Source organism: Alosa pseudoharengus, unplaced genomic scaffold (genome assembly GCF_046254945.1).
Source record: "Alosa pseudoharengus isolate Yale_2024_CS ecotype anadromous, Long Island Sound unplaced genomic scaffold, YU_APseudo_1.1 YU_APseudo_1.1_scf_10, whole genome shotgun sequence".
NCBI classification, from domain to species: Eukaryota; Metazoa; Chordata; class Actinopteri; order Clupeiformes; family Clupeidae; genus Alosa; species Alosa pseudoharengus.
Genome location: NW_027468565.1, coordinates 29595801 through 29611168, shown reverse-complemented (window position 1 = coordinate 29611168; position 15368 = coordinate 29595801). Strand labels below are relative to the sequence as shown.

General features: G+C 44.5%; 1 protein-coding gene across 1 annotated transcript in view; it reads right to left on the bottom strand.

The window, feature by feature from the left end:
• Window positions 1-1515: 1515 nt before the first annotated feature.
• Window positions 1516-15368, bottom strand: part of tmtc2b (transmembrane O-mannosyltransferase targeting cadherins 2b) — a 99648-nt gene continuing 85795 nt past the window's right edge. Inside the window, exons 8-9 of the mRNA XM_076299023.1 lie at window positions 10667-10730; window positions 1516-4430 (exon numbers count right to left, since the gene is read on the bottom strand). Coding sequence (XP_076155138.1) covers window positions 4251-4430; window positions 10667-10730 — 244 coding nt within the window. The 3' untranslated portion in view covers window positions 1516-4250. The remainder of the gene's footprint in view (window positions 4431-10666; window positions 10731-15368) is intronic.

Sequence of the window (15368 nt, the reverse complement as noted above, 5' to 3'; positions counted from 1 at the left end):
TCAACGACTGTGTGTGTGTGTGTGTGTGTGTTGCCAGATGTGGACGCCATGTCTCTTTGACTCCATCTGGGAGTATTTACATATTTTTTTTTTTCCTTCTTTCTCTGGGGGCCGCACAGCAAAAGCACAAGATATCAATTTGAGATCCTTTTATGACACTTTTTAACAAATTTGCAGGAGGGATTTCAACATCCCGTAAAAAAAGGCCCCTCTCCACGCAAGTTGATTTTTACGACACTGATATCAGCCTGGCGACATCTGGAGAATCAGAGAGAAGAATTCTACTCTCCTTCAAAATTTGATGTTTGAGTAAAAAAACAAAAAAAGGAGAAAAAAAAAAAACTAGTGGTATGTCACAATGAAAGTTGCAATTGCTGTTTAAATATAAACATGACAAACAGATGATCTTGAAATAGGCGGGTTTAAAAACAAAAAAGCGCTCCTGAAGAAACCAGAAGCACCCACAGGCTGGGTCAGAGTCAGGGGAAAAAAAGGATTCGGCAGGAGAAACGCTGAACAATTCTCCCCAGCGGTAAGTGGAGGCTTGTAATTTAGAAGGCCAGAACTTCCCTCGTCCAATTTAGAGAACAATAAGCCCATGTGCAGTTTCATTGCAAATATGTGTGAATAAACTGCATGTATAATTAAAGGTCCCTGTTGAAACCGGTTTACCCGCTTTGTAAGTCACTCCATTCAAGTCAGGACACCATAGCAGGACACCATTACTTTATTATGGAAAAAAAGCAACACTGGGAAACTCTACTCTGGCACAGGTTTTTTTTTGTTTGTTTTTCTTGATATTACAAAACCCCCAAAAGGCTACAAATCTTGATAATTTATACAAATACAACAACTTCTCAAAAAATAAAACATTTTTTTTTCTTAATTTAGTAAACTCTCTCAGTGCTCAGTGAGCACACACACTCACACATACACTCCCACCCATCTGCTTGGAATCCCTGAGTAGAGACACAAAATGAAAGGTCTGACTTCCTCCACTTCTCAAACACCAGAGAGAGAGAGAGCGAGAAGAGAGGAACAGAGAGAATGTGATGAAGGAGGGGGGGATTTTTTGTTTGTTTTGAATCATTTTCACCAAGACAACAAAACTTGACTTCCCTTTCAAAAGCTTTAACAACTAACAATGCATGGATAAAGGCAGACAGATACATGCGCACACTAACGTATATATACACACACACACACACACACACACACACACACACACACAGTGTGGATGCATCAATGGGGAGATAAAACTAGTTTGTGATTACAAGTATTGTGCCCACACAAAGAATGAGAGAAAAGGGTATACAGTTAGAGTATGTTACACTGTTTGCGATAACGGTGTCAACAAAACAATACTCAGTTCCTTAGTTTACTTCAGACTTTTAGTGTTAGTGAATAGTGATACTACCCCTCATCTCCCTTCATGAAGACGCGCACACACACACACACACACACACACACACACACACACACACACACACACACAGAAATATTTTCCCCAATCATTCTCTGTGTAGACAACCAGACAAGTGTACACACAAACCAATAAACAAACAGAGAAGAGATAAATGCCTTGAATCAAGCAAACGATCTGAAGCACTTGTGTAGTTATGTGGCTCCTTGTGAAGTCTGCTGAACGATTTCCTGTGAAATACAATACAGTCCCAGCTGGATCGTTTTCCATGGAAACAAAAAAGACAAATATTAAAGGAACTTGAAAGACCTTCACAAACAGACATTTTTAGCTTCTTCTTTAGAAATTTGCTCTCAGTATGTTTGATGGATATTAGCATTGACAGAATAAAATGTTAACACATACAGACACTAGTAGGCAGAAATGAGCACTGAAATTATGAAAAGAAAATAAAGGAAAAAAGAAACACGACGATTAAATACAATTACTTCAATATAATTCAGAAAAAAAAAAAACTTTGTGATTTAACCTCTCAGGGCTTGTACTTTTAAATCTTAATGCAAGATAATGTAGCCTTTTATATATTATGTTTCATCTATACACTTCCAAAATAAGGAATTACACAAATAAACAAATTGTACATATAGACAGTCCCTTCAAAAATTCTGGTGCAGTGATAAACACACCATAGAAGCATATTCAATAGAGGCAAACATGGCCAATCAGAATTCTTATTCCTCAACTGTTAAAGAACTGAAAGAACTGAAACATGTTTTACCTTGAGGATATCTTAATTAACATTAAGAGTGAGGAATCAGAGGTAAAGTTTATGTTTACCTTGAATAAATCAATCTTTTGTATTAACAGATTATGATCCATATTTAAAATGCTAGCTGAAGCGCATGGCTGGGTTCTGTTAATCAACACATTATACCATTATGTTATATACTGTATAAAGTACCATTATGTTAACAATACCTTTTAAGCTCAGTATTAGCAAACTGTAAGAAATGTGAAACGTGGTCAATCATGATTTATCAATGTTAACAACTATGTGAAACTAATGTTAATCAATGATTCCTCACGGTAAAGCACTGGACACAATCCAAACACAGGATCGCTCTGGTTCTTCAGATCAAACTGCTGAACCACAAAAACAAAAGTACCGTTGCTACGTCATGCCATCATTTTCCTTCAAATTCCACTGACCAACAGTCAACATTAGGTGGAAGCCCTTTCAGTGGGCGCTGCTACACCTTTGTGTAAGCTACCTCGAAGAAGTACAGACACAAGTGGTATGTGAGAAAATAAATAATATAGAACAACTCTCAGATTCTTTGCTAACACTTCAGTTCACCACCTTCAATGTAAGGCAAAGTACAACTAGGCCTCAGTCCTGTGTCCTTTGTCCTCAGAGTTAGATAATCGCCTGAATACTTGAGTCCTTTTTAACGTTTGATCAGAAAATGTCAGAAAAGAGTTTCTGTTTCTGAGCGTGCACTTAGCCAAGGCTTAAATGGCAAAGTCAAGAGAACATTGAAGATGTCAGAGGTGAAGCCGTCTTGGAGGCCATTTTGAACTTCAGAGTATCGGAGTAGAATAACACTTTCCTTCCGTGGGATTGGAATTGTGAATATGAGATGTACTCAGGCCATGGGAAACACAATGGGTTATTTTCACTCTAAAAACCTTAATTGAAGGTAATGGTAGACTTTTAAGTGCTTAACTTGTACATATTGTTTGATACGAGAGGGATTGTAACCTTGATCCACAACCTGGACACCCAAGTCCCCAGGCAAACTGGATCTTTAACAGAATGCCCAGTTTCCACGAGTTACCAGATTACAGCTCAGTCTGGAACCAGATCTGGTCTAAAGCAGATGTGTATTAGTCCGACCTGGCCTGGACCAATGATCTAATCAACTGCCCTCTGGTCACCTTTGCCTTTTGAGACCAAAATTTACAAGAGTGGCACATACACACGCACACACACACACCATGCTTCACCATACTTCACAAACATGGGGTGTGCAGTTATGTGATATTTGGTATTAGTTTATATGAATAGGCTACCATAGAAAACTGTCTCTCCTCATAGTTCCCCCACATCATAGCAAACAAGGGAAACAACAGTGAACTAGTGATGTTCCTACAACGTGCAGAGAAACTGGCGCAGACTAGCTTCCACCAAGAGCCTTTAAAAAAAACCTTTACTTGGCAACAATCCTTGCTCTGAGGAAGGCCTTATGGGTACTGTAGTTTAAATTTCCCTTTTTTGCCCCAATCATCTTGCACCATCCCCCAGGGCAAACACTGCCCCAACGAATCAATCAGTCATCAAAGTCTTAATTTAACAGGAGTTTTCAAGTATGGACCGACAGCCCAGGTCAAGTCAGGTGCTCTGCTCAGCTGAGTAGGGAAAAGAGCTAGCCCACCTGGCTGTGTGAACTTCAAGAACTAAAACACAAATAAAAACAAACAAGCAATCAAACTCTTCACACATCTTGCCCTTCTCCACAACCCAGTGTCTGCAGCAATCGAGATGGCCGGGAGGCTGAGCAGTCCAGTCCATGTCTGAGCCCTTGTGTCCTTTCTTAGTCCACAGAGAGGGCTTGCACCGGAGAGGGACTGGCTGTCTGGGTGAGAGTTTGTCTCCACGTGTGTGTAAGTCTTTCTGTCTGTTTCTGTGTTTTTGTGTGTGTGTGTGTGTGTGTGTGTAAGTCTTTTTGTCTGTTTCTGTGTGTGTGTGTGTGTAAGTCTTTTTGTCTGTTTCTGTGTGTGTGTGTGTGTGTGTGTGTGTGTGTATGTGTGAGAGAGAGAGAGTGTGTCATGGTGCCATGGTCCTTAGGCCCTGCTTCTCCATGATGTTCCACAGCTTGCGGAGGTTGGATTGGGTGATGGAGTCGTCGGGTTTCAGCTCCAGGGCGCGCAGGTAGTTGGCCTCGGCTTCCTGCAGCTTGCCGTTCAGGTGCAGGATGGCACCGAGGTTCATCAGAGCAGCAGGGTACTGACAGAGGAAAAACACAGAAAGAGAGAGAGAGAGAGAGAGAGAGAGAGAGAGAGAGAGAGAGAGAGAGAGACAGAGTTAGCTAACAAAGTTCACTTGGGCCAGAAGAGTGCAGACAAAGGCCATCACAAACGAGCCACTGGCCTTGACTGGCCAGACGGCTAGAAGGAAAAAAAACGTGCAATAGAGCATTCATACCCCCCACCCCCACCTAAACCCTTACGCAAACTCTCTGTCCATCACATGTTCAGAATTTCACACTTTCTTCCCTCTTGCAAACACAGGCACATTTCTTATGCATGACATCAAACCATAAATCCACGCCATAATGTCTCACACTCTCTGTGTCTGACTGCCTGGGGAATGGGTTAGATTTTTCTCACACACACACACACACACACACACACACACACACACCTCCCATGTTTGGTGAAGCCCACGCTGCGGCTCATCAGGGGACCCTACGCGGTCCTGAGCCTTGACGTTGACTGTCGTAGCCGCAGACCGCGCCGCTTCAGTGGTTGTTTGGGTCGTCTCGTAAATTCCGCCGCCCGAGGATTGTTATTCCTCTTGGCGTTCGGACTTCATGACACCCAGCCTCTTATTTTCCCAGTGTCAAGCACTGCAAGAGTGATGTGGTCGGACTGATCATTTCCAAATGTGCATAGTGTGTCCGATAGGCTGTCCGCCGTCTCATAAGGAGGATTAAATTGATGAATAAATCATGGTCATGGAGGCTAATCCCCTACACACACACACACACACACACACGCACACACACACACACAGAGTGCGTTGTCTGTGTTCCTGAGGCGAATGTATGGGTGCTGTGGTGTGCTTGGATGCTATGGTGACCAGTAAACGTTGTCGGCACGATGGTTGCTGTTTCCAAATGTGTTCAATTCATTTAATTGACAATATTTTCAGTTTGTGTGTGTGTGTGTGTGTGTGTGTGTGTGTCAAAAGAGTCAGTGAGCAGTAACAGCTCCATGTTTCAGTGAACACACACACACGCTTGCAAAGTTTCCTCGACTCCAGAGATTTAAACCTCAAGTTTAATTGACGATTACAGGAAGGCTGCCAGCTTTAGGCTTTCCCTCTTTCGTTTCTCCCTTGCCTGCATATAAATAGATGATCATGGTCATTTGGAGTTGAATCCCGTCATAAACTAACCAGCATCTGACCCTCCGACGAGAAGTCAAACCTCATGTTGCGGGCTGGGAATCAACTAGACACAGATGTAGGACTGAGAGTGCACAGGACACCCCCACCCAAAAAACAAAATCTATAATTCAATTTTAAATTAAAATAACACATTCCGAATTAAAACAATTGATGGTGCAAAAATGTTTTCCAAAAAGTCACCCAATAAGACAAACTGTTGAGAATGAGACTGAGAATGAGTCAGTGTAACTGTATGCATAAACAATGCAATAAAGAGATAGAGAGAGATAGAGAGAAAGAGAGAGAGAAAGAGCGAGAGAGAGAGAGAGAGCATGTGACACCTTGGCTGTGTTTGCACCCGCAGCCGTACGCATGAGAATGATTTACAGAGACATCCTCAGCACTGCAGGGGGGCCGGAGGGAGGAGGCACTGGACACCATCACAGCGGCGCACGCGCACACACACACACACACACACACACACGTAGACAGGAGGCGGACTGAGTCAGTATGTGGTCAACCAAACCACAAGGCAACCAGGTGCAGCTAGAGTGAGCTTCTGTTCTCACCACCAGTACAGCACAGTAGCAGTTATAAACCACAGTTACTTATAGGGCAAGGTCAACCACACACACACACAACGCACACACACACACACACACACGCACGCACGCACGCACGCACGCACGCACACCACTAGCAAGTGAGAGACATTCCCTGGCCTAGTGATGAGGTAATGTGTATGAAGCTCTAAAATCTGTTGAGTATCAACATGAAGTGGCGGGCTGGTTATTTGCGTGCTGGCCAGCATGTGTGTAGCTGCAGGGTGGGAGTGGGGGTGGGAGTACGGTTTGGGGGGCTAAAGACGGCAATATGAACTCAATGACATGGCTCATGCAAAGCTGTTATGTTGTTGATGCCATTTGCACCGTCTTAGAGCCAGACCTACTCCTATGTACTTGAAGATAAGAGCATTGTTTGTTTGTGTTTGTGTGTGTGTGTGTGTGTGTGTTAGTGTGTGTGTCTGAAAGAGGGGGAGAGAGAGGGAGAGAGAGAAAGAGAGTGAGAGTGTGAGTGATTGAGTGAGAGAGCAGTCCACTTCATAACTTCCTTTAAACCCTCTATCTTCTAAACTCTTTCTGCCCCCCTCCTCCCCTCCTCCTCTGGCATGCAGATCCAGTGGCCTCTCCAGATGTGGCCCGCATTATGTGACCTCTGCAGAAACAGCTGCTCCAAAACAGCTGACCCCCCCCCCTCCCCCCCGACCCGCCATGCCTCCATTCAGTCGTGCTCACGCAGGGATCTGATGGGGAGAGAGCACTTCAAAGGAGAGAGCACCCCAAGACAACTCACATCAGAGGCGTAAACTGCGGCCACTTCGATAATCACCCCCTCCAAAACCTTGGAATCTGTTTTTTTTTTTATGTGCATGCACTCTTGTGCAATTCTCAAAGAAGCTAGCACAAGCTAATCACAAAGGGCTAATAACTCACACACACAGGGCTAATAACTCACACACACCCATTTTGGTCAAGCCCTTGGCCATAAAGTCTGAATCAACCTTTTGGGCATGCAGATTTTATTTTTATTAGTATTTTCTATTTTTATTTGTTTTAATAAAACTGGAAATAATAAAGCTGATCTCATCTCTGAATCCCTCTCGCACACTGACTGGAGGAAGAGGGTACAGCACACTGGGGACGTGTGTGTCTGTTAAACACACCATATGCTATACATGCATTTGTCTGTTAAACATACCATATGCTATACAGGCATGTCTCTGTCTGAAGTTCTCTCTGATTGATAAACCACTCATCTTGTAATGCTGGAGCAGTTCTACCATCAGGGGCAGTGGATGCAATCAGCCCAAATCGACAATTTGGTTTGCTCAATCATTACAGTATTATTATGGAAACACATATACACACACACACACACACACGCACACGCACACACACAGCCACACACCTGCTCTTAAGATGTGTTGTCTGATCCGAAACAAAAGACCCTGTCGTGACACTGGGAAAATAGTACATTAGTGCTCTTTGATCAGCTAAAGAGCAGTTTTTGGCAGGTTGCTTTGCTATTCATTTGCATGTGTGCATCAACAAACCCAGCCGAGAAACAGGCCACTTTGTTGTGGCACGCGATGCCTCATCGAACAGCCAATAGGAGGAGGCCAAAGATTGTTGTGGATGACTCCCTCCCTTGTATGAAATAAACATGTTCAGGCGTCACGGCTCCCCCTGACCTCCCCCTCAGTGTTCCTCAGTCTGGACACGGTAGACTAGTACACACACACACACACACACACGTGTGTCTATGATTACTGCATTGCTTTCCAGTCTCTGTACAGAATACTGAGCCACTGTACAATTCATAGCCAAAGTTGCATAACTGCGCGAGTGCTGAGCCGTTGTATAAAAACACCTGTCCAAAACAGCACAGCCTCAGGAGGGTCCAAGCTGGGTAAACTTAGAGAGTGTGTGTGTGTGTGTGTGTGTGTGTGTGTGTGTGTGTATTTATGTATGTATGTGTGTGGTCAGGGGAGAGTTAGGAAACATTGCTGTTATCGTGATTTCATAACTGGCACGCCACAAAGAGATGACCACGTTGGAAAACTATGTAATGTCGTCCCTGAACTCAGATGACTAAGTTAGCATGGACTGCACGTTCAACTCCTCTCAAGACCCCCCCGCATGGAGAAAAAATGTCTGTGTGTGTGTGCAGGCTGCAGTGGAGAGGCTGTAGTAAGTTCTTCCGAACAAATGCAAGCTGATCATCTCCCCCTCTTCCGAGGGGTAGGTTTCTGTTTCTGTTATGAGATTTTCCAGGCATCCGTTAGCTTTTTGAAGTAAGTGATTTCTCCTCTGACACGTGAAGCCGAGAGGGGCTCCTGACACGTGCTCGAACATTTCAAACAAATCGGGCGCTCGGCGGCTCGTGCGAGTCCGGCTGTGGTGTGGTGTGGCCTGCTGAGCGTTTGTACTTTTCCAGGGCCCTTTCAAGCACCCATGGACACTGTGCAAACAAACTCTTGCCCCCCTCCATCTCCCCCTCCCCTGCCCTCCCACCCCGGAAAGCTTCACAGCAGACCTGGGCCTTCAGTACGCTAATGACAGACACTGAAGGCCGAGGAGAAGGAGCTCCATGTGTGTGTGGTCATTTGTGTCTGTGCATGAGTGTGTAACCTTGTATATGTGTGTACAATTGTGAGTGCAGGAGTTTGTATGTGAGTGTGTATTTCCACATCTAATTGTGTGTGTGTGTGTGTGTGTGTGTGTGTGTGTGTGCGTGTGTGTGTGTGTGCATGTATCCGTTTCCAAGTGTGTGCATGTTTGCATGTGTGCATGTTTCTGTGTCTATGTGTATATGCCTTTGTGTGTGTGTACATATATAGATATATGTGTATAGTGTGTGTGTGTGTGTGTATATAGAAGAGTGTGTCTGTGTGTGTGCGCCTGAGTGTGTCTGTGCCTGTGTGCATGACTGTGTGTGTCTAAGTGTGTACAGTATGTGCCTGAGTGTACGAGTGTGTCCGTGTGTGTGCCTGAGTGTGTATGTGCCTGTGTGTGCAAGTTAGTGTGCCTGAGTGTGTATGTGTCTGTGTGTACGAGTGTGTGTCCCTGAGTGTGTATGTGTCTGTGTTTGCCTGAGTGTGTATATGCCTATGTGTATGAATGCGTCTGCCTGTGTGTATGAGTGTGTGCGTGTGTGCCTAAGTGTGTATGTGCTTGTGTATATGAGTGTGTGCCTGAGTGTGGGTCTGTGCCTGTGTGTATGAGTGCGTGCGTGCCTGAGTGTGTGCCTGAGTGTGTATGTCCCTGTGTGTACGAGTGTGTGTGTGTGTGTGTGTGTGTCTGAGTGTGTATGTGCCAGTGTGTACGAGTGTGTGTGAGTATGTGCACAGACATCTCAAAACCACTAAACCACCTGGCGTGGCCTGGCTGTTCTGCAGAGTAACCCTGACACTGTGCAGACCTCGCTGAGCAGGCTGGAGCCACGAGAGGCACATGAATGCATCCACGATGTGACTCATCCATCCTTTAACCCTTAAAGGAGTACCGTCACACCGGTGTGACGGGAATGTTGAGAAATGAACGTTCTAAAGAATATCTGGGTTCATTGAATTCAACATAGAATTTTAGAACCTTCAATTGTTGCAGAACTTAGAATGTTCAAAAATCTACACCTTTAAGGGTTAAAACGTTAGCTCTTCTGGGCAACTAACCAGCAGGGTCAAGGTCACTCAAGGTCAAGAGAGAGCATGACCTTCCCAGTACTAAAGCCGCCTGGCTTTCATGACGAGAGGCACTTGTCATTGCCTCATCCCTCACACTGTCTTACAGTATAATGATGCGTGACACACATCAGCCATATAGACTGGTCTCAGGAGTGGCTTGCTGAATGCATTGAATACTAGAATCTGATTTATTTCCAAGTTGGCCATGACTCTTATAGGGCTGTCTGGCACAGTCATGCAGTTTACGGCTGGACGGGAGTAGCTGTTATAGTCATACTGGACGTTCAGAGCGGAAGGTTCAGAGAAACAAATATTTAACTCCATCCTACACTGAACCAGTTGACTTCACCACTTACTTACGGTACACTTCTGGGTTGTGCCAATTCACACATTTAAGCACTTACGCACATCGCCATAAACATGAGTGCGGCGCATTCCGCTTTTGACAGTCGATTACATTAGATTCCATTATTGTCAATACACCACCACCGCTGCTGTTGTGTAGATTACATTTCAGTTCTATTTTGTCGCCACGGCTCCATAAAATCCCATGTTTATCCCGTGCTTGTTTATCCCGTGCTTGTTTATCCCGTGCTTGCCAGTTAAAAAATTCCGGCGCTGATGTGTCTGGTGCACATGTGTCGGCGCCTATTTGCGGAGCACTTAAGGGAAATCACCAAGACCTGAAGAGGATTTATGCTTAATGGCAGTCTCATCCTATCCAGGGAGGGCTGAAAATGGGTTTTGGTTAACAGCGGTGTTATCCTGTCCAGAGCAGTCTGGCAGTGGGTTTGGTGAAGTAAGCACAGCGAGTCCCAGTCATACTCACATTGGGTCGCAGGCTGGCTGCTTGGCCGTAATACTTCTCTGCGGCGTCATTCAGGCTGGCTTGCCTGCGAAGTAAAAAAGAAAACAGCAATCATTACTCCGCTCTGTAGCTGTATGAGAAAGCCTGGCATCAGCTGCATGGTTTCTGGAGATCCGGCAGACAGAGAGAGAGAGAGAGAGAGAGAGAGAGAGAGAGAGAGAGAGAGAGAGAGAGAGAGAGAGAGAGAGAGAGAGAGAGAGAGAGTGAGAGCGAGACCGGAAGAGAGTTGAGGTCATAAAACCTTCATGGCATCTAGGAGATGTTTTTACTAGACAGTGACCACAGGATAACTACCTCACAACCCAAACCGCTTACTTCCTAATTTGAGCCCGGTGACCTCTGGGGTCATTCGGACTGACAGCCATCAGACTCCGCCTTAACAGTTGGCAAAACAACTGTGCAATTGTCCAACTCTCTCACACCACAGCCCAGCCTGAGCTCCGGCTACTAATGGATTAGGGCAGAGCTGGAGTAAATAAACAGCCATCTTTAAAAGCCATTTCCTCTGCAGTAGCGGCAGCAAGAAGGACCAAACGGCCTTCTGCGCCTTATCTCAAAAGAGTGGACCTATTTTCTCATCTGCATGTGTGACCATACAAATCCCCAGACAAGACACTGGCTCTCTTCCATATGCTCATGTGGTGTCTGGGCAAGCTCTTCTTTACTGGCCCCTATTCTGCCTTGTTTTCTACACCTCTATCTTCGGCTACAATGTCTCCCTTTTATAACTAGAGTCTGACCTGTAACACAGGCTCAGCAGACATCTACAGGTGTGTGTGTGTGTGTGTGTGTGTGTGTTAGTGGGGGTCCACATGTGTGCGATGGTAACAATTGTCTCGTCACATTTTAACTGTGACAGCGCTGGTGACAGTGAGAACAATTTCTGGCCTCAGAGGTCAGGGTTATAGCGATTACGGGGCAGCCCGCTGACCTTGACTCCCACAGCAACAGGACGACAGCTTCGTCCATGGCCGGCTGGTTGAACTGATTTGCAGTGCACAGCCTCTGCTGCACTGGTCTTTTCAGTAATGTATTGTTTATTTTTGTCTTTTTCATGAGATGGTTTTCGAGGCTATACCATCTGGGAGTGAGACCTTTTTTTTTTTTTTTTTTTAAACACAAGTCATAAGTTATGTGTCTGGCTGATTTGTATAGTATATAGTATATATACTTTTTTGATCCCGTGAGGGAAATTTGGTTTCTGCATTTAACCCAATCGGTGAATTAGTGAAACACAAACAGCACACAGTGAACACACAGTGAGGTGAAGCACACACTAATCCCGGCGCAGTGAGCTGCCTGCTTCAACGGCGGCGCTCGGGGAGCAGTGAGGGGTTAGGTGCCTTGCTCAAGGGCATTTACTTCAGCCGCGCGCACGATTCAGGCCCGCTTTGGGAAAGGTCAGTGCAGAGGAGCAGGTAAAAATAGCTCTCGCTCTCTCGCCTGATTCAGCAGGATCAAAGCACTGCTCCAACAGTCTCAAAAGTGAATGTGCAAGAACACAGCTCTGAAATCTTAAACAAAGTCACAAGGGCCAGTGATCTACCCCAGTACCTCCACTTTTGGAGCTGGGAGGAGAGAAGATCCTGTCTAACGAAGGACTATTTTTATTTTCAGGAGATAAACCTCCGTCCTTCATTCCTCCCTCCTCTTCTCTCTTTGCTCCTCTCCTCTCCTGTGAGTTCTCTATCCCTCCCTCCTCTTCTCTCTCTTTGCCCCTCTCCTCTCCCCCTGCTACCAGGACAAGAGACATTGCACATTCAGGTCAGGGGGAAAAAATAAAACAGTGTGTACGAGTGTGAGTTTGCAGTTCCAGGCAGCGCATTGTTTGAGGCGAGAAAAGTAGGTTGCTATGTCCCCAAATGTTTCAGAGAATTTCAGCCTTACTTGGGAAACTTATAAACATTAATCAAAGCAAATGCCTTCTGATTAATTTGTCTACTCTGACCGTTTTTCTTCGTGTTCAAGTAAATAAATAAAATACAATTAAAGACTTCGGTTATCATTTAAGTGCATAATTACGACTACATTTTTAAAAGCAAAACAGGAGGAAGCAATTAAGTAGCATTTGAATATTTTTCAATGTTGAGAGAGAAAAGTTAATGACATTCACTGATGGCTAATAAAAGTCTTTATGGTATGGTGGCGGCTATCCAATGGAATATCTGTGAACCACGTTGATGTTGGGAAGGCCTCTGGTCCAAGGCCATTAAAATGCATATGAATACTTTGGTAAAAAAGACTGCTCCAACACATCCCTTGACAAACAACTTTTGATATTCAGTTGGACAGGATATGGTTTCCTTCTAAATGTTATATCAGTTCATAAAAGTCTTTAATGTATCACTGCAAACACATGTTCACATGTTGACTCACAACTGAGGCTGATGAGACAATGTATACATTGGAAGTTTCAAATAAGCATAGCTATACATAATTCTGTAATAAATCTCATGACAACAAATAGAGAAGACCAGGGTGATAACATTCTGCTTAACTTGAGCTTAGCAAATAATTTATTTCCTTTCCCCCCCCATTTCCTCTGTACAATGGAAATCCATTCTGGACAATGGAAGCTCTCTCCTCCCCTGACATGCCTGGTCTGTGTGTTTAACCAGAACCTTAAGAATGTCATCCGCAACATCACAATTCATTAAATATCATTTCAATAATGGGCGTAATTTTCACATTGGCGTACTGCGCCCACACAAGTCTGTGTGTTGGTCCCGAGCCACACCATTGTCACAAAGCGCAGTCTGGTGGACCAATGTGGCTGTGGAACTGTGGATTTGTGGCTTTGTGCAGGCGGGCCGAAGGGCATAATTTTGTTTTTCACTCATCACATACCGATTTTATTCCGTCCACGGGCTATGGGGAACAAATTAAACCATGTTAAAACCATGTGCTCCTTAAGCAATTAGCAGGGAGATGCAATCTGTTTAGTTTTCGGCAAGACCCTCCGACTGATGCTAGCACACAAACAAGAAAAAACACAACCATGCCACACACACACACACACACACACACACAGACACACACACACACATACACACACACAGACACACACACACACACACACACACACACACAGACACACACAAAGCGCTTTCAGACATACGTGTAAGACCGGAGGTTCTGCCGATGTTAAACGGTGGGGCCGTATATCTGAACGACATAACCGGTCATATGGAAGTCCGAATTCACCCGGTGTTTATACTACTCCCCCCCTAGTATTTCCTCCGGACATTATGTAAATGTGCTGTGTCTGAACGAGAAGTAGAACATGCGGTTAAAATCACACCTAGTGAGAGGGCGTGTTGGTGACGTTTCTTTCGTGCGTCCATGTGGTTAGATCTGACTTAAATGCCAGTGTTATGATGGAGAAGCATAGTGCTGTCCAGAAAATCTCCAACCTGGAAAGATGCAGACATCACGGAGCTACTGTCCATGAGGGCATACAACATTTTGATAGAACACATGAAGGGAATGGCACGTTGTAGCCTACAACTGCATGGCAAGGCCAAACGAATTCAAAAGACTGAATCATCATAAGCAGAAGGCGCTGAAAAGGCAGTAGCATACAGTGACGTCGTTGACGACAATAACAGGAGTATTTAATAAATTGTTAGTCAACACTGTTTTCTGTTCATTGATAGCCTTAGGCAGAATTAGGCTACAGAAAAGAATACAGGATTTTTTTTCTCTCCCGGCAGTAAAGACAGTAGATTCGTGTTTAAAATCTAAATGAAAACTAAAGGTAGGCTATAGGCTATGCATATGACCATCCAGAGGAGGCTGGTGATCTGTCAAGAATGATGAAGAAAGACACAGATGGTTTTATTGTTGCTGTCAATTTTTACCACAAACACAAATTGACAACGAAACCATGGCGATCGTGGGTTACTTGCCTGCTTATTAGGCCATGCATAATCCTTTCACTATTGGAGTCGCTCAGATAGAAAACAGCTGTAACGTTAGGACACTTTTGCTGTGGAGTGGAGACGCCATAAGTTAGGTGTGGTTTTGACAATCAGAAAAGCAATATACTGAAATAGTTTAATGATGTAAAGTCAAGTGGTCTGGTGTGTGCGCGCGCAGTTTTTATTGATGAGTCGGAGTGGCAAGGGCATTATAAAACTTCTCGCTCTTAGGCCTACTCATACACCGCGCTGAAATGGCGTAGCTGTCTAAATTCAAATCATATCATGCTAGGGGAGAAATAAACCATGAAAAAACTTCACTGTTATGTTAGTATTTTGTTTGTTGCTTAAAAACGTTGTATGATGGCCTTGAAGTCTTGAGTTAGCCTACTGAATTGGCTGGTAGCCTACCATAAAGTGTGTGCATGCTCTCTCTCTCCAACGCAAACCAGATTCTGGTACATAACGTTGAAAACAGATACATGTGTTTATTCGAAGCACACATACAAATACTGTATGTGCGCACTTACGTGACTATCCTACTTCAAGTATTAGCCTACGCACAATAGATTTCTCTTCTTTAGCCTATAATGCATAGGCTACACTTTTTAAACAAAAAGCAGCCGTGACAGGCAGCGGCCGCATATATTCTGCGTCATATCTCGCAGCTTGTGAACTCTACAAGCCCCCACCCCTCACTCGACAACCACACGGAGATTCTGTAATGTACGTGTATGTCGTTC